We start from the raw sequence: 27,090 nt of genomic DNA on the forward strand, positions 1-27,090 counted from the left end.
AACGCTGTTCACGTATAATTTATGATAATATATTCTCAAAACCCCTGTTTTCGATCTTTGGAAACCCCACAGCCAAGCGGCTTATAAAACGGCGTGGTGCGGCTTGGGGACTTCAGAACGGAGCAGATGCTCCTCCAGTGCGGAGCTCAGAAGGGGGAAAGAGTGACGCCTCTGAGAGCTTCCGACGAGCTGTGAGGTTGCCAAACTTTAACGGCGGCCTTATTAAGTCACTAATTCGTTCGCTGATAGATGCGTCTTACCATTGTTTTTAAAGCCGGCCATTTATAAACGAATCTCAAAACAGCTTTTTTTGCTTCAAATTACTACTCGCACGCTTCTTCTTCCTTCAAGCTGTTGCGCCTCTTCCTCTTCTGACCACCGGTGGCGCAAGTGACTTCTACCAAAGCATGCCTCACTTCGGGCCGACGTCGGGCGAAAGTTCCTGCCAACAGCGCACCATCAAAAGGGTGCAGTTCGGAATCCTGAGCCCCGAGGAAATAGTACGTGCTATGCTTGGGAGTTGGGCCCCCATTGCTCCGATGATCCGGCGGGCGCGCGTTGCTTTTCACGTGTTTCCTGTCGACCCGGCGCCGTGAATGGCAGCCACAAGTTGTCATGTGGATTTTAATGATCTTCTTTTTTTTTTTTTTTTCAAACTTTCCGATCTCAACGGTCATCTCGTGTCGGTGCCGAATGCTTTCTCGGCCATTCGATTGAACGTTTGCTCCTGCTGTTTTTTTATTTTTTTTTAAAGTTAGCACTCCGATTATTTGGTCCCATTTTGATCGCACGAAAACACACCAGCACCACACTTCGTGTCACCACCAGCACACTTCGTGACACCTTTTAATTTTTTTTTTTTTTTTTTGCATCGCGGTTTTGCTTTCACCGCCGATGTCGACAAAGTTTACAATAAAGTTTTTTTTATTTTTTTTTTATTTTTTATTTTTTTTCTGCGTCCCCCTTCTTTGTACTCGAATAAACTTTAAACGGACTGAGTTTTTGTTTAAAACCGCCGCCGAAGGTGAAGGACGTTGTGTTTTCAACCCCATTTCTGTTTGTTTGTTTGTGTGTGCATAATATGTCAAAAAAAAAAAAAGTTGCGAACGGGTTGAATGTGTGACGAGGAAAAAAGGGATTCGGTTTTGGTGAAGATCCGGATCAGGATCCGACTACTGGAGTTTTAAAAAGTGATTCTTCACCATTGAGAGATAGAGCTAAACCGATATATATAGCACGATATGTCAAAAAAGTTGTGGACGGATTCGGATGAAACTTGGTGGACACGTTGGGTGTGTTTTAAGGACGAATTGATTCGATTTTGGTGAAGATCCGAATCCGGATCTGGATACGAGAATTATTTAATTTTTATATGATTCTTCACCATTGAGAGATGGGGCCAAAAACAATATAGTACTGTAAAGCATGATATTTCAAAAATGTGTTGGACCTGATATATTCTCGTGGATCGGGCATTACTTGGCAGAGGTACGCACTCCACCGAGTGCTCTTCTGGTTTAAAATTGCTTTTGCCTTTTTTATTAAAATCTCACCCAATCTGACATTTTGCTGAGCATCCTAACAAATGCCATTAAATATATAATCCATGAATTTATTTCTTTATTGTTAAGATTTACACAGAAGCATTGCGGTGGTGACGTAGAAAAAGGTGTGCTGCTATCAGGCTGGACCAGCTATGAAACCTGCATTTTAATATTGTCACACATTTCATTGTTCTGTGGCTCATCATCGATTATACTTGGTCTTTTTTTTCCCCCATTTCTCTTGTAAATACCCCCCAATTGCCATCCCCAGAAACGAATGTCCGTCACTGAGGGGGGCATGAGGTATCCCGAGACCACGGAGGGAGGAAAACCCAAGCTCGGGGGTCTAATGGATCCGAGGCAAGGGGCAATTGAGAGGACATCTCGGTGTCAAACGTGTGCTGGTGCGTTCATTGCTGTTAACACACTTGCCATTAACCTCTCCCAAGCCTTGAGGTTTTATATTATTTTCTTTCTTATTTTCAGTTATTGGATTGTCTTCTTCCTCATTCAGTTTTTCTCTGTGGGGGTAGAGACCTGCTTGGTTGTGTGTTACGCAGGCAACATGACCGAGTGTCCCGGGCATTTTGGGCACATCGAGCTGGTCAAGCCGGTGTTCCATGTGGGCTTCCTGAACAAGACAATCAAGATACTTCGTTGTGTTTGCTTCTTCTGTTCGAAGTTACTTGTCGACACGGTAAATGACACGAATGCTGCAAATTCACGTTTGCTTCCACTTATTGAGACGCTGAGGCTTTTTAATGTATTGTTTTTATAAATGATTGCTCGATTATGCAGGTGGCCCCAGACTTATGGGCATTAAAGGGTGCAGCAGAGAGCATGGTGGACAATTTAGACCCGGAATGAGGTCCTTATGTTGTCAATCTTGTTCACTCGGTTTATTTTGGTTTTTTTAACTGAAGGAATTCAAATCTGTATTGGGTGCATAACATTGGTTGATGTTTTGGTTGTTTTTTTTTTTTAACACAGAACAACCCAAAGATTCGCGATATCCTTTCCAAGTCGAAAGGACAGCTGCGCAAGCGTCTGACCAATGTGTACGAGTTGTGCAAGGGCAAGAATATCTGTGAAGGGGGTGAGGAAGTGGACTCGAGGTTTGACTCTGAGGCATTGCGTGAAGGAGACGACGAGGGACACAAAAAGGTATGGTTTCTTGGTGACGGTTTTTAAAAATGCTGTCAGAGTAGTTTGTGAAAGTAGGATTGCTAGATATGGATTGAAATGGTGTAATTAAAAGAGTCTGCTCAATCAGAGTGAATGCGAGGTCATTCTTTGGAGTTTTATGGTGGGAGGGGGGGAGTGTGTGGTGTTGGATTGAAAGATCAATGTTGAGTTTATTCGTAAATGGTAAAACATGATGGAATTATTTTGGCAGAGCCATGGTGGTTGTGGACGTTATCAACCAAGGATCCGTCGCACAGGCCTTGAGCTCGTTGCAGAGTGGAAGCATGTTAATGAGGACTCGCAGGTAAACATCCTTTCCACCCAACATCCCTTTCTTACTGCTGCTGTCCCCTGGACCACAACTTTTTTCGGTCACCAAAATCACAAACTGTGAAGGAAACTTATTTGCACTTCCTGTCCAGTGTTCTGGATTCACATTACCTCTTTGCTTTGTGTCGATTATATACAACTAGAGCGTGCCCGTACGTGGAAAAAAAAAACCAAAAAACTTTCAAACCAAGTGCCAGAAACAACAAACACACAGGCCATTCCTTCGCTCTCGCGTGCCCGTACGTGCGTGGCCATACATGCAAAAAAAAAAAACTTTCAAACCGCGTGCCACAACCACACAGGCCGTTCCTTCGCTCTCGCGTGCCTGTACATACGTGGCTGTACGTGCAAAAAAAAAAAACCTTTCACACAACCACACAGGGCGTTCCTTCGCACTCGTAAACGACGACTGGATTGGGGCATTGTGTTTATCTATAAATGCGCATAATAAATTGAGAAATTATTGGGGCATTCCATGTCAAGTGTACACACCCTCCCGACACTAATACCTCATTTTCTCCCCATATGTTGGTCATTTATTCACTTGGGTGAAAAAACTCAAAATACCAACTTTTAGACCTGGGGGCCCATCGGGACCCATTTTAGGGGCCCCCCAAATTTGGGTGCCCCCGGCTGCCCCCCAATCTTCCAGAGGCCATATCACAGGTTGTAGTGGTCCGATTTGGCTGATCTTAGTATCAAAATGCTCGTAAAAGCGAGATCTTTCTAATCGCGTAAAGTAAAATCACTCCGAAACAGTAATTCAAAAAGTTAAAGTTTGGGGCGCCCTTTGACCTTGGGCCCCTGCTCCTCAGCCAAACCGATGGTCCCGATTTTTTTCGTGTGAGAATACCCCTTCATATACTCCAACACCTCAGCATAAATGAAAATGGGATCTCAATGGGTTCAAGTGTGATGATGGTTTTATGGTTCGGGGACTTGGGTGCTGGACACACAATACGCCACAATACATAGGAGAATATTTGAACACAAGATTTCCAATACACTATATCAGTATATTGTACATTAATTTTCCACGTGCACATGCAGGAACTGGAATCGATACGAGTGTGAGTAAGAGTTTTTCCAAGCATATTATAGTCAAGATTTTTTGCTAACCAATGTTTTATTTGACAGCTGTGTTTCTTTGTTACTGATTGTGTAGGTTCCACCTGTAGCTTTGTTACTGATTGTGTAGGTTCTACCTTTAATAGGTCAACTGTAGCAGTTTTTGGTTCTACAGAAAGAAGTTTATCAGAAATGTCTAAAATGCAGTGATCTTCAATGTCAGGAAAAAAGAAACTATTTGCGGGCCTGTTTGGATGAAGAAAATTCACTTTCACTTCATGAGTGTCCTGAAAGGCTTCCATGATGCAAGCAAGCCACCATTTTCCATCATAGTGCACTGTGACATAACCTGAGAGTTTCCCGTTAAAAGTTGGTGTTAAAAAGTTGAAATAGCTGACTCGATACGGTGTTCCTCGCTAAGGCTGAATTTGCGTACTTGAAGAGCAGTTTCAGAAATAGGGATGAAAGCATGAAGTTTTTTAGTTCCAGCTATGGTTTTGGCCGTTTTTAACTTTTCTTCCAGATTTCGTTCTTCCTCGTCATACGCCTCTTGGGTCCCGTAACCGAACTTCATTTCATTCAAACCATTTTCAGCAAAGGCGAAAAGATCTTTTGGAGAAATAATTTGACTGTAGTAAGGTCGACGCAGGCTCTCACGTGTTGCTTCTCGTTTGACTGTACCTCCCACGCCATCTGAAGGACCCTTGCCATGACTTGTGGCAAAAAAATGCCATTCTGCGTCAATACCATACTCCGATTTGTGACGACATAGGTTTATGAAAGCTTTGCAATTCTTACATTGGCTAGCGCAACCGTCTGAGAAATAGTAAAGTTTCTTTACATTTCCAAAGCTAGATTTCAAGTGTTCAATGAGCATTCTTTGGTAGAGGTGGACTGAGACAACGTCGTGAGTGTTGCATTCTGATATAATCGTGAACGAATCGTGGTTTAATTTGCCATAGTCCGATTTGAAATAGTAAACCCAGGGGTGAATTGTCACTTGAGAGCAGTTCCAATGGAATCCTTGGGCCGCATCCTGTACGACAAACGAATCGTTCTCTGAGAAGTCTCCAATTATGACAAATTCTCCTTCACCGATTTCATCTTTCTTATTTTTCAGAAACTGAGATTGGGCCTTGGCAATGAAGTCGTGTCTCACTAATTTCACCGCGTGTTCACAGAATTGATTAATGAATTCTTCCAAAGGCAGGACCATGGAGCTCAGTTCAGATGGATGTCCACCGTTTAAACTGAATTTCGTCAATATCCTCTTGTTCATAAGCACTCAGTAGCTCGGTTTTGAAGTCTTCAATTGATGGGCAACTTTCACAAGTTCTGAAATAACATGCCGGTTGTGCTGGGTTGTAAACTATGCGTGCTATCACATGATGATAGCTCGGAAGTTCGGCTATCTGTGGCATTTTGGAACCAAACAACACGAGTTCACATTTTGATGTATCGTACATTCACATACACTGTGTGTACCACCTGAACCGGCCAGGACACACTCCGAGGGACGGAGCATGGCGAACTATGCAAATCCAACTTTCAAGCCAGGGTTCTTCTCTTTGAATTTCTGAAACAGTTCCTTGAGATTGTTTAGTACCAGGCACTTTTGAATTTTGTCTTTTCCATGTTCATTCCTGACCACCACACAGTCCTTTTTTCCTGGCATTATTTGGCTGACTTCATCACTTCGGTAAAATTCGGTTACGGCGGATTTCACTTCGTCAGGCAATATTTTACCGTTTGGGATTTGGAGACGATAGCATACCATTTTCTTTCTCTAAATTTTTGGCTTGCACAGCCATTCTTTGGGAGCAACTGAATTCACTCATTACATCATCCCTCTGATGCTCATATTCCTAGCAAATATTGTCAGTATACGTATTTGCTCTGAACGGCTCGAAACGACGTATTTTTCTTTCAGGCTTTTGATCACCTCTGGCATGCAGTTTTCATCACATTTTGACGCTGTATTTTGTGTTTTCTCCGCAGTGCTTGATCCAGCAACTAGTTCTAATTTCTTTCGCACAGAATCTTCCACTTTACTTTGCTTTTCAGGAACGTACCCTGGGTTCCTTTCTGCCTTTCGCTTGTCGAATGGGCTTTCGTCTATCATCGATAATGACTGGTTTAATAGGTCAACTTCTGCTTCTCGCTCAAAAACCTCCTCGTCCTCATCTGTCGAAATAGATTCTGCAATGCCTTCGATAGTACGTTCTGATGATAATTTCGAACTGGTCGAAGATTATTCTTCAATACACTCTGGTGACAACTGAGAAAGTTTTATTCTGCACGAAGTACAAAGTCTGTCATCTTTTTTTCACCTTTGAAGAAAATTTCATCAACATATCATTTGAGACATTGCGAAGATGTTTTCGTTGTTTCGTTTTATGGCAGCTGAACGGATCGCAACAGTATTTTCGGAACTCTTTTCGATCTTCAGTCGCCATGCTTACTGGAAAATATGCAAAAACTGAGATTAGCCCATTTATAACTTAATTCAATGATGGTTATACAAAAAATTTACACTTAAAAATCAATAGACACAATAGGCAGAATAATTTTTCGCAAATGATGCAATATATATATATATATATATATATATATATATATATATATATATATATATATATATATATATATATATATATATATATATATATATGTTGTTTCATGGTCATTTCTGGTATTTTGTACCCTTGCATGCTAAATGAAAGGCTGTAGTATCTCTGTCATTAGGGCCAGTAGTTGGTACTAGTAATGGCACAACTTGGACCACTTTTTATTTAACAAAGAATGTCAATTTTTGGCAGAATGGTATAAAAATTGCCATTTTTTTTTGACAAATGGCTGTCTCATTTTCTCCAGGTGCACTGCATTCACAGTGTATAAACAAATACAATCAGAAATTGGGACTTTTATTTATTGTTGCATCAATTTAATACCTCTTCTGTACTTTGTCCACAACATATTATTCATTTCAGACTATGAATATTTATTTCACCCTCAATAAATATGTCCCACCGTTCGTCCGTCAAAAAATGTCCTCTCTGGAAATGTATATTGTTGAAGAATTTTTTTATATAAATAAAGGGTCTTTTTAAAAGTTTGTGTGTTTTACCAAGTGTGTACCTGCACTGATATTATGCTACAAAGTTTGAGTGTAACCAATAACCTTCTATTTGCATGGCCTGCACTGATTGCCTTACATGTGTCCGTCAAAAATGTGCCCTCTCTGGAAACACCCAAACTGCCACGAGTTATAAGGAAACTACTTGTTGGCTATAAATTTTGATGTTTTGTAAGATTGACATGGTCATGAATATCCATTATCAGTAAAAGGTATTTACATTTATGTAATTTATCTATGGAAACCACTGAAGTTTGATAGTGTTGTTATTTTGTGGTTATAGTTGAATTGTATTAATGACTGTTGTAGTTTAAAAATATTCTCCTAACATCCTTGGGGTATTATTTTTAATAAGAAATATTCATTCAGATGCTCCAAAAATTTGGATTTAATTATTGTAATTAACAATGTTGGATTTGGAGAAATAAAAATATTGAGTTTGAATTTTTAGTGGTTGTGAGACAAACTTGGTACCCTAATTGTGAAACAGCCCATATAATAGTCCAGAGATGATGATGGTCAATTTCAGACATAAAGTCGCCTGCCAGCAGGTGACGTCATTGGAACGATGATGGCAAACGTCGCCCAATGTCGAATCAAGAATTAGTGATATGTGGATCCCGAACAATAAAACCATCATCACACTTGAACCCATTGAGATCCCATTTTCATTTATGCTGAGGTGTTGGAGTATATGAAGGGGTATTCTCACACGAAAAAAATCGGGATCATCGGTTTGGCTGGAGGGCAGGGGCCCAAGGTCAAAGGGCGCCCCAAACTATAACTTTTTGAATTACTGTTTCGGAGTGATTTTACTTTACGCGGTTCGAAAGATCTCGCTTTTACAAGCATTTTGATACCGAGATCATCCAAATCGGACCACTACAACCTGTGATATGGCCACTGGAAGATTGTTGGTCAACCGGGAGCACCCAAGTTTGGGGGGGGGACCTAAAATGGGCCCCCAGATCTGAAAATTGACACACAATGTTTTACCGTGGATACAAACACTTTGCACAAAAAAGAGTGAAATCTGAGACGATGTGTCAAAATTTCGCTGAAAAATGTGTACACTTGACATGGAACGCCCCTATTAGAATACAGTAAGTCATCACTATCCGGAAGGCCGTACGTTGTAACCCGTAATGGGGAACGCGGCGGAGGATCTCTTCCCCATCGGCCACGCCTACGCAGCAACGTGTCCTGTCATTGGTTTGTTAAATAAATGTCCATAACTTGGGAACCACTTGTCTGATTAATATCAAACCTTGAAAGGCACATCCTCAGGTCCCCAGCAATATACCTGGCAAGTTTCAATTGGATCGGACCAGCGGTTGTCGAGAAACTGTGGTCACAGACACACACACACACACACACACACACACACACACACACACACACACACACACACACACACACACACACAGACAGACACACACACACAGAGATTGCTGGAATTATAGATAGATGGACAAGAATTAAGATTCGTCAGGTCTGCATTGTGGAGGTTTCTATCCATAACCATCCTCCATAATGACTTGATGTGCATCTCCATTGAGCCTATTGGCATATTTTTTTGAAATTCTAATTAAATTCGCATTTTCCTTTTGTTGTAAGAAATCCTGTGTTTCTACATATGTTTTATTGACTTCACAAAAGCCCCATGCAGAGTACACGTGAATGGATATGGCTTTAATTGCTCTGTAATCAAGTGATATTGTATTTGGTGCATCCAACTTACAGATATCCGTAGGAAGCCTTAATTAACTACTACTGCATGTCAAATGATACAGTATTCGGTGCATCTTCTTCTTAATCTGCAGGAGATCATATCTGAATTAGAACGGCATTTGGTCGAGTGCATACCTTTGCCAGGGTGAACATTTTACGTTTTGTATCTCAATGATAAGCCGGATCTGCATCCGGACCTGAACCAAAATCGAATCGGCTTGTTTTCGTCACCGACCCAACTCGATGGTGAAGAATCACTTAAAAATTCAAGCGTCCAGATGCGGATCCTCACCAAAATCGAATCGATTCATCATTGTCACATACCCAACCAATCCACCAAGTATCATCCAAATCCATCTGCAACTTTTTAAGAAATTCTGCACACAGACAGACAGACAGACAGACAGTGGCGAACACATCACCTTATTGAATACAAATAAGTGGTTAATTAAATTGGCAAGAGTCGACTGTACAGACAGAAAAACAGGGGGATCAAAAGGAGGAGCAAGACAAAGTTTAAGAGATTAACGCAGCGGCAAAAGGTACGGCACAAAAACACAATTCTGAGGATTGTATTTGTGAATAAATTGATAAAATGGAAAAGTCACAGCTCCATAACTGTCTTCGTCCCCACCTTCCCTCCCCACCCCTCATTACCCCCCACATGGAACAATCTTGTTTGTCGCCGACATGAAAAGATGGATGTACAGGGGCGATCCACAAAAGGCTTGGGAAGATCATTGGCCATCTTCACACCCTGATCTGAATGTAGAATTTCCTTCCACTCTGACCTGCAGAGGTGACTGAAGAAGAAGATGCCAGTTCCCGCGCTCCCGCCGACCCTTTCTGCAGTTAGCAAGAGAGAGAGGCAATTGAATTTCACAAGTATTTTTTTTTATTAGCGTTGTACAATGTTAGTGCTGACCTTTTTACTCCACACACGCGAAGCAAAAAGCCGAGTTAAGCAGTTGGTTCACTTTGTCTGTCTGTCTATCCACAAACATCAGTTTATAATAGAGGAACAACTTAATTTGAATTGAATGTTATATTTTGAACACGAATCGGAAAACGAGCCTGCAGTTTAGCAGTACTTTGGCTCTGAATTCATCCTGATAGCGCATGTGGAGAGAGAATTGAGATAATTTTTTCTCTCTCTCTCTGTGTCTGCCTGTCTGGAAATGAAACAGAATTGAAAATCATTCCAAACAGGAAACTTACTGTTTTTGGGGATGTCACAAAGGACACAAACAACAGGCAACAACGAACTAATGTAATGTGGTAAATAAGGTGCTGTAAAAGATACTGCACAACACCGGTAATCCTCTGAAAAAAGTTTTATTTTCAACAGCCGATAAAATCTTTATTTAATTTCAATTGAATTATACACTTGAAAACTGGATAGCACAAATTGCCTTTTTGGGACTTTCAAAAACCCTTTCGTTTAGCAGTACTTGGACAAAACATTGCAGCATTTTCCATCATCTCGACCAGTCCAATTTTCCGCTGGCAGACTTCTCATGTCCTTTTCTTTTTTTTTTTAATCAAGACTGTGTGGGGTAAAGTATTCTATGAACTCTCCAGTTATCACACGTCCATGTTGGCAGGTGATGAGCAGCTAACAAGATGTTGCACAGCCATAGATGTTACCAAACCCACATATCCAAGTTCACAACGGCATGGATACAAGGCAAACTAGCATCCACATCGAAGGAGAGCGTTGCATCTAATATTTTTTTTCCATTTTCTATCCTTTGAGCTCCAACTCATTACAGCTCTCCAATAATGGATTCTGACCTTCTACAAAACAGGAAAAGAAGATCTTGGTGAGTGCAGAACGCGTGTATGAGATCTTCAAGCGCATCACTTCAGAGGAATGCACCATCCTGGGCATGGACATACGCTATGCCAGGCCAGAGTGGATGATTGTCACGGTGTTGCCTGTGCCCCCACTCGCTGTGCGGCCCGCAGTTGTCATGCAAGGCGCCGCACGTAATCAGGTACTTAGATTGGGCACAAAGTTGTTGTAAGCCCTTTGACTGTGTGCATTGGGACAGTGGTAACAAATTGTGGGGAAGTGGCCAAAAAAACAACTTTGGGTTTGGTGGATGTCATCATGGAACGCAGTCATTTATTATACAGTTGGAAAACCTTGTGCTGTTCCTCCTGCGACTGATCTCCTAGGATGACCTGACCCATAAGCTTGCTGACATTGTCAAGGTGAACAATCAGCTACGGAGGAATGAGCAGAATGGCGCCGCAGCGCACATCATTGCTGAAGACGTGAAGCTTTTGCAATTCCACGTGGCCACCTTGGTGGACAATGAAATGCCTGGCTTGCCTCGGGTGCGTGTGCGGGAGAAATGGGAGAGGCTGGATGAGTGTAAAATATGCGAGCAAGAAGGCATATCACAATAACTTTTTTTTTTTTTCCATTTTTAAAGGACTGCACCGCAAATTGTTCACGGTTTGATCACCGTACTCGATCCCACAGGCCATGCAGAAGTCTGGTCGTCCTCTGAAGTCCCTCAAGCAGCGGTTGAAGGGCAAGGAAGGTCGTGTGCGGGGGAACCTCATGGGGAAGAGAGTGGATTTTTCAGCTCGTACGGTCATCACGCCTGATCCGAACCTCCAGATTGACCAAGTGGGCGTCCCTCGTTCCATTGCTGCCAACATGACCTTTGCTGAGATCGTGACGCCTTTCAACATTGACAGGTATGAAACAGTTGATGGAGTTTGGCTTGTTTGGATTGAATGAAATCAATGAAGTCGAAGGAAAAGGGGTAGATCGTGACGGCAGATGGAATTCAGTTTGAATGGGAAATTTTTATCTTGAATGATTGTTTATTGATATTGATTTTTGATGCTGCTTGATGAATTTAATTTCTCTGCTTTTTTCTTCTTAACCCTTTCCATTTTCCTTGGTCTGTTTAGAATGCAGGAGCTCGTGCGTCGTGGCAATAACCAATATCCAGGTGCCAAGTACATAATCAGGGATAATGGTGAACGTGTCGATCTCAGATTTCATCCAAAACCCAGTGACTTGCATCTCCAAATTGGCTACAAGGTGCCTTAAATATCTTCATTCCTCATTGCTTCTCTGCACACTGCAGAAATGATAACCTGCTTGCAATAACCTTCAATCCCTCAACCACAATATCTCGATTTTGTCATCCTTTTGATAACCTCGTAATTATTCCGCTTTTTCTTGCAGGTTGAGCGGCACATGTGTGACGGTGACATTGTGATCTTCAATCGACAGCCGACTCTACACAAGATGTCCATGATGGGGCATCGAGTACGTATTCTACCCTGGTCAACGTTCCGTCTGAACCTCAGGTGATTGGACGCATTTATGGATAGCAATGGAAATGTTTTCTTTTGAATAATTACGATAAAATTATCCCACGTTTGTATCAATTCCCCGTTTGTTTTTAGTCTTTGCAAATCTTCCGACTTAAATCTGGTAATTTGTCCTCCTCCGTCGTTCCCGTCGACACTTCTTCTACTTCTGTTTGGAACCCAGTGTGACGACGCCGTACAATGCCGACTTTGATGGGGACGAGATGAACCTTCACCTCCCGCAATCTCTTGAAACCAAGGCAGAGATCCACGAACTAGCCATGGTCCCACGTATGATCGTCACTCCTCAGAGCAACCGCCCGGTAATGGGCATCGTGCAGGACACCCTCACTGCTGTGAGGAAGTTCACCAAAAGGGATGTCTTTCTGGACCGGGTAGGGTCACTGCTCTCGAGCCTTGCTTCACATTTCAGTAATCGGATTTATTAACCTCTTCCTTCTGGCTTGCACATACGTTTGTTATACGTTGGTGCATGTACAAATAACATTGGAGCTGTGTATCCCATGTTGTTTGTTTTGTTGTCACGATTTTATGATCTGTGTTTGTGGAACTGCATATCACAACATAATCCTTGTCTTCTTTGGCAGGGTACAGTCATGAATCTGCTGATGTGTCTGTCAACATGGAATGGGAAGATGCCACAGCCGGCCATCCTGAAACCTCAACCACTGTGGACGGGGAAACAGGTGTTTTCGTTGATAATTCCAGGACGTATCAATTGTATTCGTACACACAGCACGCACCCTGACAATGAAGACGCGGGGCCTTACAAGCACATATCACCTGGCGACACGAAGGTACGGCAAGCCGAAGGCTCCTTCTGAACTTTTTCGCCGAGCGTTTTTGTGTGGAGGATGCAATTCCTCACAGATGACACTTTTTTTGTTTTGTTTTCATGTAGGTCGTCGTTGAGGATGGTGAACTCATCATGGGTATCCTTTGCAAACGTTCGTTGGGAACGTCAGCTGGCTCTCTTGTCCACATCTGCTTCCTGGAGATGGGTCATGATGTCACCCGTCTCTTCTACAGCAACATCCAGACTGTCATCAACAACTGGCTACTCATTGAAGGTCGGCTTGGGGAACCAGACTGCTTATTTGTGTCGCATGTTTGCATCCATTTAGTTCTTAGACCATGTGAGATTTTTTATTTTTTTTTGAGTTTGTGGAAAGAAATGCCTTTATTATTATAGCGGAGCACTCTTCCATCTCACTCCACTCAGGACACTCGATTGGTATTGGAGACTCCATTGCTGATGCCAAAACTTATCAGGACATTCAGAATACGATCAAGAAAGCAAAGCATGATGTCATTGAGGTTTGAACCGACATTGGATATACCCTTTTGTGTGCCCAACATCTGAGTGCATGTTTCTCGGGCTATTCCATGACAATCCCCACAAAACACTGTGTGAATCCCTTCCAGGTGATTGAGAAGGCCCACAACAACGAGCTTGAGCCCACACCGGGAAACACGTTGCGGCAAACATTTGAGAACCAGGTGAACCGCATCCTGAATGATGCTCGAGACAAAACGGGCTCGAGTGCGCAGAAATCCCTTTCTGAATATAACAACTTCAAGTCCATGGTGGTGGCTGGCTCCAAGGGAAGCAAGATCAACATCTCACAGGTGCCCAGAAGTTTGATTCACTGCTGTAATATTGCATGCCATGTTTTATTGTTATTCTTTACCCCTTTCCCTTACCATCCACTCTTGTGTAATGGTGTTTTTTTTTTTTAAGCATGACTGTGTCCTTGGTAGGTCATTGCTGTGGTTGGGCAGCAGAACGTGGAAGGTAAACGAATCCCATTTGGCTTCAAGCACCGAACACTGCCTCACTTCATCAAGGACGACTATGGGCCTGAGAGCCGTGGCTTTGTGGAGAACTCTTACCTGGCAGGTCTCACGCCTTCGGAGTTCTTCTTCCATGCTATGGGTGGCCGAGAGGGTCTCATTGATACTGCAGTCAAAACTGCTGAGACAGGTATTTTATTGTTATTGCCCCCCACCACCGAAGGTGAAGGAGGTTATGTTTTCACCCCTTTCTGTATGTTTGTGTACAGGATATCTCAAAAAGATGTGGACAGATTTGCGGACAGGTTCGGTGTGTGATAAGGAAAACTGATTAGATTTTGGTGAAGATCTGGATCCGGATCTGGATCTGATCATTTTTTAAGTGATTCTTCACCATTGAGAGATGGGGCAAAACCGATATATTGCACGATATCTCAAAAAGTTGTGGATATGTTGGGTGTGTGACAAGGAAGAATTGATTTAATTTTGGTGAAGATCTGGATCCGAATCCGACGACGAGAATTTTTTTCGTGATTCTTCACCATTGAGAGATTGGGCTAAAATGATATATAGCACGATATCTCAAGTTGTGTACGGATTCGGACGAAACTTGGTGGACAGTTTGGGTGTGCCGCAAGAACGGATTGATTCGATTTTGGTGAAGATCCGAATCCGGATCTGGACCCAAGAATTATTTAATCTTTAAAGTGATTCTTCACCTTTTAGAGATTCGGCCAAAAACGATATGGTACTGTGTTGCATGATATTCCAAAAATGTATTGGGCCAGATATGTTCTCGTGGATCAGGCATTGCGTGGTGGAGGTATGCGCTCCACCGAGTTTGCCTTGTTGTTGTTGTACCGGCCTTGAACAGGCCCCCCTAACAAACAGACGCCAACGTTGTCAGACGGAATGAAAACCCGTCATTGTTGTTACAAAAACGGCTAAAATTGATGAAAAAGCGGCTGAAATTTAAACCCACACAGTAATTACGGTCGCAATAGCAGATATAATGGAAACAAACACGTTTATTGTACACACAAGAACGGTCGTGATGGACACAAGAACGGACAATCCCGAAATAGAACGGTGGGGAAGGGAAGCAAGATTGGTTATTTCGGTCGCGAAACGTCCGAGAGCGAAACAAAAGCGGTTCATTCCGGTTAGTGTAGTGCGAACAAGATGGCGGATGCAGGAGAACGACCTGTTACGGAATGTAAATTTTTAGTGATTGTACCTCGAACATAAATGTAACATAGATAATATATAGTGTGTAGTACCTGATGTAGTTTTAACAGTTTATTAAACCGAATTTTGTTGTGATGATAATGTTTGGTTCGCCTGTATTTCGAGCCCCCGAGTGAAGGATCGCCAGTTGTGTAGGCCCAGTTCAACGTAGGGGATTGTGTATGGGATCTTTTTACAGTTTTTACTTCATATTAACTTTGTTACTTTATTGGAATTTGCAATTTATTATTACTATCAAATTTTACCTCTTGCAAATATAAACGATCAATCGTCACTGATCGCTGCAGCACGGGGGGCACGGATTTCACGAAATGTCAGCCACACATCAAGTCAAGAGGGCACATTTATCGCTGCTTGTATAATATCCCTAACCACGAACGGGTTTTCATTAACAGACATGATATATTCAAGGCAGACTACGTTAAAGTTAACTTACCATAACTTCAAGAACTTTTCAAGCCGCCATGTTTTCCACATTATGGTAACTGGAATTAATCGCTTTCGCTTCGGTCTCCGCCGTTTCGCGATGGAAATAACCGATGTTGCTTCCGTCCCCCACCAATCTATTTCAGGATTGACCGTTCTTGTGTCCGTCATGACCGTTCTTGTGTCCGTCACGACCGTTCTTGTGTGTAGAATAAATGTGTTTGTTTCCATTATATTTGCTATTACGACCGTAATTACTGTGTTGGTTTAAATTTCAGCCGCTTTTTCATCAATTTTAGCTGTTTTTGTAACAAGAATGACGGGTTTTCATTCCGTCTGACAACGTTGGCGTCCTTTTGTTAGGGGGGCCTGATGAAGATGGAATGGGACTTGCAGATGCATTAATGGATGAACTTTTTTACGATTATTTGACAAACAATAACAGGCAGACACCATCCAATCGACAAATGTTGCTTGATGGAGATGTGCACGTGTGCAGTCAACAAAAAACAAGCCTTCAATTCATTTTTAATTGCCGGAATCCTTCAGATTTTGGCAATTATGTTGGTCGGTTGTGTGTGTCATTCTGTGTGTCTGTCTGTCTGTTGGGTCACCGAAATCGGTGACCCTTATTGTCAGTAATTCTGTCTGTTTGTTTGGATGTTTGTTCGTTTGTCATCAGCATAATTGGTAGTAAACGTGGGTGGATTTTGACCAAACTCAGGTGGTAGGTACATCTTATGACGTAGTGCTTTGGAAATTGTGATGATTGCTAGGGATGTTCTGGTTCCCTAGCAACAACCGAAAAACCTTCAAAATCGGTACCGTTCACGTGAAATCAATTCCGAAAGCCATTATCCCACGTAGGGTTATGAAATTTGGTACGGATGATCTACAGGTGATGCTCTATCAAATATATTCCGGTTTTTGTGATGTATGGAATACTTTACCCGCAGCGCCCCCTCCAATTAGGGTATGCGCGAAAATTGAAGGCCCCCTAGCGACCAGGTGAGTGCATCGATATGAATGAAATTTTGCAGGTTCATGGTACTCAATGAGTACTACAACTTTGCCTCAAGACATATTGACCGATTTTGCTTAGGTCAGGGGTCAAAGGTCAATTATTGCAAAAATCGATAATATGCGAGAGCTGGAGGTGCCTTCGTGCCAAATGCTATTCCTCCTAGGGTTATGGTCGGATGGTCATGAAAATTCACACTAATCGTCTGGAATACATTGTGCACAAACTATCGAGCCGGATTTTCGATTTCGATCTTTGTTCACCCACAGCACTCCCTCAAACTTTGGGGATTTCTGATTTCAAACCGCATTTTCGGTACTTTTCATTCAAATGGATACCGAGTAGTTATCAATAGATGGAACTGGATGAGATTTTGATATGCATAATCTTAAGGTGATTCCCAATCCACTATATGACATCCATTTTGCTCTTTATCTTAGTTTCCATGCTCGGCGACCCATTGCTGCCTACCGGCTTGTCTGTTTGTTTGTGTGTTTGTTTTCCCTGTAGCAGCCACACCGTTTCAGCGATCATGACCAAACTGTGTACAGACGTCGGCCATGGTCCAACTTAGACACGTCGTTTTTGGTGAATCTCGGTCAAAGGTTAAGGTTACCGAAAACCCGAAATTCTTATTTTCGCAATAACGTCCGCTAAAATGGTCGTATCGACTTCAAACCAAATCCAAAATGTGCATCTTCCAATTCTGCATCCAACCAGATGTCTCATTGGGGTGTCACACCAACACCCTTCTTAGCGGTCGGGGTCGAATGTCAGGAGAGTAGGGTCAAAACTTTCAAATTGCGATAAAAACGCCATTTCAAGTCCGATTGACTTCCAAGTTATGATCATGACCAAACTAAGTGCGATAACTCATTAAACAGTCGCACTATTGACTTATAAGAACCAAATTGATTTCCAGGTTTTTGTTTTTTCAGAGATCATGGAGATATGTCAAAGTTATTCCGGCAATTCCTTGCTCAACGAGCAATTTCATTTTTTTTTTTTAATCGCAACCTCTTCACCCCTCCCCCAACTCATCTCCTTTGCAATGAGTTATTTTCACAACCTCTTACGATGGTTGGTTCATATTGTTGATGCTAATGAAGCTATGCTTTGCCCGGCAGGCTACATCCAGCGCCGTCTCATCAAGTCCATGGAGTCGGTAATGGTGAAGTATGACGGGACTGTGCGTAACGCCACAAACCAGGTGATCCAGCTGCGATATGGTGAAGATGGGCTTGCGGCGGAACATGTGGAGTTCCAGAGCCTCGCCACACTCAAGCCTTCAAACAAGGCTTTTGAGAAGAAGTATGCACTGAGATAATGCAAGATAGGCCACGGGTGTTAAATATAATTTTGTTGTTTACATCAGTGGTGGGCTTGACTAAATTTATTTCTCGAGGTTATCCCTGACATTGTGGCACCACTCTCAAAATACGATGACCGTTTATCGCGGGTTTTTTTCTTCTCTCACAGGTTCAAGTTTGACTATACAAATGAGCGTGCCCTGTTACGTTGCCTGCACGAAGATGTCGTAAGCGAAGTGATGAGCAGTGCCCACATCCAGAACTGTCTGGAACGTGAGTTTGAGCAGATCCGCGATGACCGGGAGGTTCTGCGAGCTGTTTTCCCCACTGGTGACAGTAAGGTAAGGTTTGTTTGTTTATTAATTATTATTTTCTGTCTGCAGAGTTGACGATTGTGGAGGAGCTGGGATTGTTCTTTCTTGTACTGGTGCCCAAATATCTTGCTGTGATGCATCTGTTCAGCCCACCATATATTTTTCTGTTTTTTTATCCCAGGTGGTTTTGCCCTGTAACCTCCAGCGAATGATCTGGAATGCTCAAAAGATCTTCCATATCAATACCCGTTCCTCCACTGACCTCAACCCACTGAGGGTTGTTGAAGGTGAGCCGTTTTGAGCCTGAGTTGTGCTTTGATTTACTAAATAAGTGAACGTGGAAGGTGACTGTTCCAGTGCTTACATTTTGTATATCTACAAATTCTGACTGACTTTAACCTCATGTTCCTGGTCATGCTCCCCAGGGGTCAATGACCTCACGCAGAAGTTGCAAATTGTCAAGGGAGATGATCCAATCAGCCGACAGGCACAGCAGAATGCTACGCTTCTGTTCAACTGCCATGTGCGCGCGACGCTGTGCACACGCCGCCTGGCCGAGGAGCACAGACTTTCATCGGAAGCCTTTGAATGGCTTTTAGGAGAGATCGAAGCCAAGTTCAACCATGCTATTGTACGTGTTGCATGTCATTGTTTTTATCTGCTCCTTCCCTTAAGGACAAAGTATTGTTACCTCTGCCACCGAAGGTGGAAGGAGGTTATGTTTTTCGCCTCTTTTTTTTTTTGTCTGTCTGTGTACAGGATATCTCAAAAAGTTGTGGACGGATTTGGATGAAATTTGGAGGGCAGGTGGTCGGGTGTTGTGACGAGGACAAACTGATTAGATTTTGGTGAAGATCCGAATCTGGATCCGACTACGAGAATTTTTAAAGTGATTCTTCACCATTGAGAGAGGGCCAAAAAGGATAGAAAGCACGATATCTCAAAAAGTTGTGTATGGATTCGGATGAAACTTGGTGGACACGTTGAGTATATGGCAAGGATGAATAGATTCAATTTTGGTGAGGCTCCGAATTTGGATCGAGATACGAGAATTATTTAATTTTTAGCAGCGTCTCACGTAGTGAACGCTGCTCATAGAGAGCTCGGCGTTGTTGTTGTTGTTGTTCTTGTTCTTGTTCTTCTGCTTGTGAAGACAAAACCTTAATCTCTTGGACTCTGCTCTTGTATATACAAGATCCGGATCTCCTTAAATACTAAGCACATGTACACATCCTCACATAGACGGTGCCTTTTTGAGAGCGTCTGTCATGAACTTTTAAATATATTCGGACATTTGCTTTAAAGTTTTGAAAAGTTCACGTTACTATTTAAAGATTATTCCATTTATCGTATTGTAATTTCGTAAATACATGATTTATTTCGTAAATACACGATGTATCGTAAATACGTAAATACATTATGACAGGTTTCGCTATTGGCTTAATCAAGGCACGTGATGAAATATCGGAAGTTGTTTTTTTTTTTAATGTTTTTTTTAATTTTTTTTATTTTTAGCCGACAAAACCTTTAGGACGCTGCTCTTGGACACATTTGTCCTTGTTAAAGTGATTCTTCACCTTTGAGAGATAGGGCCAAAAAGGATATATAGCCTGACATTTCAAAAATGTATTGGGCTGGATATGTTCTTGTGTATCAGGCATTACGTGGTGGAGGTATGCGCTCTGAGTGTCCTTCGAGTTGTTACTTAAATTCCAATGATCAAATGTGGTTGGCAAGTCATCGGACTGTGTATTTTCTAGCTGTTAATTTTATCTTTACTGCATGGAAATCTTCATTCTTTCCCTCCCTCTGGATGTCTGTTCGTCTTGACTGGCCCTTCGTCTCTGCCTTGCTGTCTCTCACCCAATTTAGGTACACCCAGGGGAAATGGTGGGTGCACTGGCCGCACAGTCCCTCGGTGAACCTGCCACTCAGATGACCTTGAACACCTTTCACTATGCTGGTGTGTCGGCTAAGAACGTAACCCTTGGTGTCCCACGTCTCAAGGAGCTTATCAACATCTCCAAGAAACCCAAGACTCCATCACTGACGGTTTTCCTTACCGGGCAGCCTGCTCGGGATGCCGAGAGGGCAAAGGTTAGTGTGACGGTGTATCAAAGTGACGGTGGTATTTTATGCCAAAATCATGACTTTCATACTTTTGTGTCCTGTTTACCAGAGATTTTGGACTTTGTTTTGGTTCTTTAAAACTGATAACCATCATGGGAGCTTGGTTTGACCTCTTCCTCAGGACATCTTGTGCCGACTGGAGCATACCACGTTGAGGAGGGTCACAGGCAACACTGCAATCTACTATGACCCTGAGCCTCAGAGCACGGTGGTGGTGGAAGACCAGGAGTGGGTGAACGTGTATTATGAGATGCCTGACTTTGATGTGAACCGCATCTCACCATGGCTACTTCGTGTGGAGCTTGACCGAAAGCACATGACCGACAAGAAGCTCACAATGGAGCAAATCGCGGAGAAGATCAATGCAGGTAAGCAGAGCTTTTGAGGTAAAAAGGTTGAACCGTTCTTGCAGCGACGATGATGTTGCTTTTTTTGGGCGGAGATTTTTCAAATCAAAATATTCCACTTGTGAGCCGAGTTTGGAAAGGTATTGCCTGTAAACTTGGAATTTGTTGTTCGAAGCAGATTCCAGAAAACAAATGATTGCAGTAGTTTGTGCAGCACTTTTAAATTGTTTTCTGCTCGATTTGAACTCGATCTATTGTCGTTGCAACGGGCTGATTTAGCCTGCGCATTTTCGAAGCTCAGCACGATTGAAAACCTGTGACTTTGTTATAAGAAATGCAAATTGTGAGTCTTGAGATTCCTTGCTATTTCATCGTCTCAACCTTCCAATTCCTGTCCCGACTCGATGTTTAGTGATTATGCCATGGACTTGTGCGATAGATGTCTGTCTGCCAGTTCTGAAAACACTTTGTACATCTCCCCCAACCCCCTCCCCTTATTCTTCCTGTCCAGGGTTTGGCGACGATCTCAATTGCATCTTTAATGATGATAATGCGGAGAAACTTGTTCTTCGGATCCGCATCATGAACAGCAGTGAAAACAAATACCAGGATGTGAGTTTAGACAGAAATGTTGTTCTTCGATTGTCACGGTTTGCACCGTTGGATTTGGCCCTTTTATTTACCCAAGCAATTTTTGGATTTTGCTATCAAGATGCAATCACTCGGATACAGGTTCCGGCTGTGTTGAATTGAATGGTTTTGAAATTTTTTTGAGAGAAATCCGTATTGCACTTCTTTTCTTTTTTTTTTTTCACAAGGTTGCCACCTCCACTACTAAATGGGCAACGCATTTTATATGTTGATTAACCGTATGTCGGGGATGCCCTCGGGTCGGGAAGATGAAGGGCGGGGACTTGGGGTTCGGGAAGAGCAAAGATGGGCATAGTTGGGAGGGGAGGTTGAGGCTTTGTGGGGAGAGGGGTTGAGGATTTGTCAGAATTGCATGTGTGTTAACTCGTAGTAAAAATGCAACTGGTGACAGGTGTTTATGTGTCTGTGTGTGTGTTGTGGGTGACGCAATCACCCAGTGGGTAACGTGCTAGTTGACTAATTTCGAAATATGTTTTGAGTTTGAGACCTTGATTGAAACACTTGATGGCAAAGCACTGAATAGGGAGCGACTCTTGCGAATCCCTTTTGTGTTTCCTTTCAACCCACCATGGTCACTACTCACTAGTTACCTCTGCACCATATCTTTTGGAAATGCACACAAAAGGAGATGCTTTGCCTCAACCCCTGACAAGAGTGTTAATTTCTCATTTCAAAGAGTAAATGCTCTGAAACAGGAAGTATTTAGACAGGTGCAGATTCACTGCCTTGTGTTGAGTGTTATTGCTTCAATGTTGAAATTGGCAGGGAGAGGTGAATGTCGCTTGTATGAAAACGAATGGTACTTGTACTCATGGTGCACGTGTAAAAAAAAAACAAAACACTCACATTTCAATTTGCATGTAAAGAGGCTGTCGCATTGTGAATTGTGCCCCGGATGATGACGACAGCCATTTTAATCACTCCTTGTGTTGTAGGAGGAGGAAATTGTGGACAAAATGGACGATGACGTCTTCTTGCGTTGCATCGAAGCAAATATGCTGACGGACATGACTCTGCAAGGGATTGAACAGATCACCAAGGTATCTTATCCTTGCCTTTTATGTCATTCAGTCTTTCTCTTCTCGATCGTTTGGATTCTTGAAACTGTTGAACAACAATATGCGAAACTCGACCTGTCTGTTTCATTGTATTTTTGCCCCCTTTGTTTTACTGTCATCATGATTTACTTGTGTCCCTGCCTCCTGCCCCACCCCAGGTATACATGCACTTACCCCAAACCGATGACAAGAAGCGTATTGTAATAACGGACGATGGTGAATTCCGAGCACTTCAAGAATGGATCCTGGAGACTGACGGAGTCAGCCTCATGAAGGTTCTGAGTGAGAAGGATGTGGACCCTATCCGTACCACCTCCAACGATATTGTCGAAATCTTCACAGTAAGTGTTCCTTCAACCTTCATTTATCTCTCTTGGCTTGTGTCATCGATTGTCCCAATTGCTTGAGCCTTTGTTGCTTCTTTGTCACTTTCATTCCTCGTAGGTATTGGGTATCGAGGCTGTGCGGAAGGCTTTGGAGAGAGAATTGCACCATGTGATCTCCTTTGATGGTTCATATGTTAACTACCGTCACTTGGCATTGCTCTGTGATACCATGACATGTCGTGGACATCTGATGGCCATCACGAGACACGGGGTCAACCGGCAGGATACTGGTGCTCTCATGAAGTGCTCCTTTGAGGAAACGGTGAGTGGAGTGTGTCATGTTGAAGGTTTGTGTGAAATATATCGCTGATGATTTTGCAAAATTTTATTCAGAACAATTACTTTGTGCTTTTGATAGGATAGTATATTGAAAGGAAAACACAAGTGATCTGTAACGGTGCGACGAACCCCGTGTAATGGTGCAATCGACTTTGCTTTCCAGGTGGATGTCTTGATCGAGGCTGCATCTCATGCTGAGGTTGATCCCATGAGAGGCGTCTCTGAGAACATTATGCTTGGACAGTTGCCACCAGCAGGCACGGGCTGCTTCGATCTACTGCTGGATGCCGACAAGTGCAAGCAGGGCATGGAGATCCCCACCAATCTTGGTGCCCTCGGCCTCGGAGCACGTAAGGATTCTTTTTGCTTGTGTGCACCTTCATTTCTTGAAAATTGAATGTATTGCTTACATTCGGATGGTTGATTGACCTTTGTCTTTCTTTCCTTAAATGCAGCGACAGGAATGTTCTTTGGTGCGGTTGGCAGTCCAACTGCTGGGATGTCCCCTGCAATGACTCCATGGAACCAGGGGGTGACTCCAGCCTATGGCGCATGGTCTCCAGCAATTGGTAAACCTACATCAATTTTCCACCTGCAGAGCTTGTTTTGTGTTTTTTTTTTTTTTAGAATGCATGGTTTATGCATGTCACCTTTAAGCTTGTTCTCACTTGAACCTGCGACTTGTCACCAAAGCACTTAAAATAGCAATGCTGCTGATTCCATTAATCTATTTTCAATTGTTCTGTTGAGTTGGTGGTTTTTCATCAACTTGGCTTCTACCATCTCTGCTTGCTCTTGGTGCCCTTTGCCCTCATTGCCACAATTTGATTGATGCATTGTTCCTCCAAACACCATTCAATGTCTGTCTTTCTCTTTACAATTTGTCAAACAGATAACCACTTTTTGCTTTCACTTTTTCTTAATTGCAGATCCTTGATTTGTCTGCCATACGTACACGCACACACACACACACACACACACACACACACACACACACACACACACACACACACACACACACACACACACTTTTTTTTTGAGCTTTCTCATGATCTGTATTATACGCAGGAAGTGGCATGACCCCAGGTGGTGCTGGATTTTCTCCAAGTGGAGCTTCAGAGGTCAGTGGCTTCAGCCCCGGTTACTCCCCAGCTTGGTCTCCGACCCCAGCCTCTCCTGGCTCACCAGGACCTGGCTATGTCCCATCACCAGGTAAGCCCTTCATCCCATTGTGACTCCTCATCAATTGCTCCCCATGGATCCTGCAGCCCAATGAGTCATCTTATTTTTTGTCTGTGCTCCTCACCCCCACCCCCTCCCCACTTTCCACAGGAGGTCCTATGTCCCCCAATTATTCTCCAACATCACCAGCATATGAACCTCGCTCTCCTGGGGGTTACTCGCCTCAAAGCCCATCTTACAGTCCTGCCTCGCCCAGCTATTCACCGACCAGTCCCAACTACTCTCCCACTTCACCATCATACTCCCCAACATCGCCCAGCTATTCTCCGACATCTCCTTCATACTCTCCGACATCTCCTTCATACTCTCCAACTTCTCCCTCCTATTCACCTACGAGTCCTAGCTACTCACCCACCAGTCCCAGTTATTCGCCAACATCACCATCTTACTCTCCAACGTCACCCTCTTACTCTCCAACGTCACCCTCTTACTCTCCAACGTCACCCTCTTACTCACCGACCAGCCCCAGCTACTCTCCCACCAGCCCCAGCTACTCGCCAACCTCCCCTTCCTACTCTCCTACCTCTCCTTCCTACTCTCCAACATCTCCTTCATACTCTCCGACGTCTCCTTCCTATTCACCCACCAGCCCCAGCTACTCACCAACCAGTCCTTCCTATACACCAACCAGCCCATCATACACTCCGCAGAGTCCCTCTTACTCACCTGCCTCCCCTTCTTACACTCCCACATCACCGTCCTATTCCCCTACTTCACCATCATACTCCCCGACCAGCCCAAGCTACTCTCCTACATCTCCCTCGTACTCCCCTACCTCCCCATCTTACTCTCCTACCAGCCCTTCATACAGCCCAGCATCGCCAAGTTATGTTGGCACAGGTTACCCACACTCTCCCTCATATTCCCCAAGCTCACCCTCTTATTCCCCAACCTCTCCCAAGTACACGCCAACGTCCCCTGAATATTCGCCCACGAGCCCAAAGTACACCCCGACCTCCCCAGAATACTCTCCAACCTCACCCAAGTACACGCCAACATCTCCCAAAGGGTCCACGTACTCACCAACGTCTCCCACCTACGCCGGAACTCCAACTACCTTCTCGCCACCCTCTCCAAAGTACACCCCGACCTCTCCCACTTATTCTCCTACGTCCCCAACATACTCTCCTACATCTCCCACTTATTCACCAACGTCGCCAAAGGGTTCCACCTACTCGCCTACCTCTCCAGCGTACAGCCAAGCCAGCCCCACAATCAGCCCAGAGGACAGTGACGAAGAGAGCTAAAGGCTTAGCTTTGGACTTCAGTTTCCATTGTCCTCTCTCGTCGTTTTCGTTCTCTCTGTCCCTCCTGCACTCCGTTCTGGTGGAGTGACCTAAAGTTGCGCAAGAATTATAAATTTGTTTCGTTTTCTTCCTTTCTTTCTTCTTGGATCATGACGCGGCTGAGAGAAACCTGCCCATGCACTAGGTGGGTCAAAAACATGAAGATCACATCAGCTTGCACTAATTGTGTCTGGATTCGTTGCCTTGCTGGGACGAAAGGGGCATCTGGTTTTTGTCTGCCTGAAACGGACAGGTTAAAAGGACTTGCCTGGATAGCCCCTCACCTTGCTGACCAGCCGAAGCGATTGCCTGGCCTTTTTGAACTGTTTTGAGGTTCTTTTGCTCTTATGTCTCCACCAGGCCAGTCCACTCTGCAATGTTGATTATCTTAAATGTGTGGCAACGGCCTTGCTTTAGGCTCTTCTCTCCCCCTCGACCCTCTCCTTGTGAGCTAGAACGAGTACGAGAAGCGGACGCCTGTAAATACATAAATCTGTGATTCACGGTGAAATGAACTTATGAAGGCTTTGTTCACAAAGTTTTTTTTTTTTTTTTTTTTCCTCCCCCTCTTGTATCGTGTAAAATATTAATGGTTGCCCTCGATTCCAAACGGGCAAAACTCCCCCTGATGGAATATACGTTGAAAGGCCGCACCGCCTCGACCACAACGGCCCGCGACACCACCCTGACGTTGCTCGATTTGTTGAACCGTGATGCGAAGCAGTGGCGGCGGCACAATGCGAGCGGAAACATCGTGCGTCGCTTCACAAGCACTGTGGTTTTACAGACTATTGACGAGCATTTAAACTGCGAACATCTTTGCGAAGTGCTTGTGGCCGTCGTGCCGGTTCGGCCCTGGTTGCTGTTATTTAACGTTTACAGTCGTTTTGCATTCAAACGGATCCCGCCACTGATCCAAATGTCCGGTCAGGGGGCTCGACATCGCATTTTTGTTCGTTTGTTGTTTTTAAGCTAGTGGTGGTATAATATTATATGTGGACATGGTGACCATGCTGTGAAATCCCAGCAAATACGTTTTTTGACCGATTTCGGATTGACTGTTTTTTTTTTTTTTGTTTGTTTGTTTGTTTTCCTTGCAAGGGGGTGGACAACTTCAGACCTTTTATTACTGCAATGTTAACAAACAATCTTTGAAACGTTCTTGTCTTCTTTATTTTTTTTTAAAAAACAGGTTTTTGACTTTGTACATCTGCAAATGTCTTAAATAAACCATCTCGACAAAA

General features: G+C 43.4%; 1 protein-coding gene across 1 annotated transcript; it reads left to right on the forward strand.

Moving 5' to 3' along the window:
* Positions 1–102: 102 nt before the first annotated feature.
* POLR2A (RNA polymerase II subunit A) lies at positions 103–27,090 on the forward strand. Its single transcript, XM_085896867.1, has 30 exons — positions 103–500; positions 1,816–1,948; positions 2,105–2,241; positions 2,535–2,708; positions 2,941–3,033; positions 10,803–10,991; positions 11,176–11,337; positions 11,486–11,706; positions 11,926–12,058; positions 12,206–12,330; positions 12,518–12,728; positions 12,942–13,151; positions 13,256–13,424; positions 13,577–13,671; positions 13,780–13,983; positions 14,116–14,338; positions 17,971–18,154; positions 18,323–18,494; positions 18,649–18,754; positions 18,893–19,098; positions 20,340–20,564; positions 20,719–20,965; positions 21,456–21,556; positions 22,531–22,635; positions 22,812–22,994; positions 23,098–23,301; positions 23,482–23,668; positions 23,774–23,887; positions 24,387–24,530; positions 24,651–27,090. Exons 1-30 carry the CDS (start codon positions 408–410, stop codon positions 25,805–25,807), a joined length of 5,907 nt encoding a protein of 1,968 aa, XP_085752993.1. The 5' UTR covers positions 103–407; the 3' UTR covers positions 25,808–27,090.

The sequence above is a fragment of the Eptatretus burgeri genome, chromosome 10 (assembly GCF_056783735.1).
Source record: "Eptatretus burgeri isolate ZD-2024b chromosome 10, Ebu_testis_v1, whole genome shotgun sequence".
NCBI classification, from domain to species: domain Eukaryota; kingdom Metazoa; phylum Chordata; class Myxini; order Myxiniformes; family Myxinidae; genus Eptatretus; species Eptatretus burgeri.

Excerpts from the sequence above, each read along its gene's own strand:
- POLR2A (XM_085896867.1), top strand. The coding sequence starts at position 408 with ATGCCTCACTTCGGGCCGACGTCGGGCGAAAGTTCCTGCCAACAGCGC. Across the intron at positions 12,059-12,205 it reads ATCTCCAAATTGGCTACAAG|GTTGAGCGGCACATGTGTGA; the intron begins GTGCCTTAAATA and ends TTTTTCTTGCAG. Across the intron at positions 13,984-14,115 it reads GCAAGATCAACATCTCACAG|GTCATTGCTGTGGTTGGGCA; the intron begins GTGCCCAGAAGT and ends TGTCCTTGGTAG.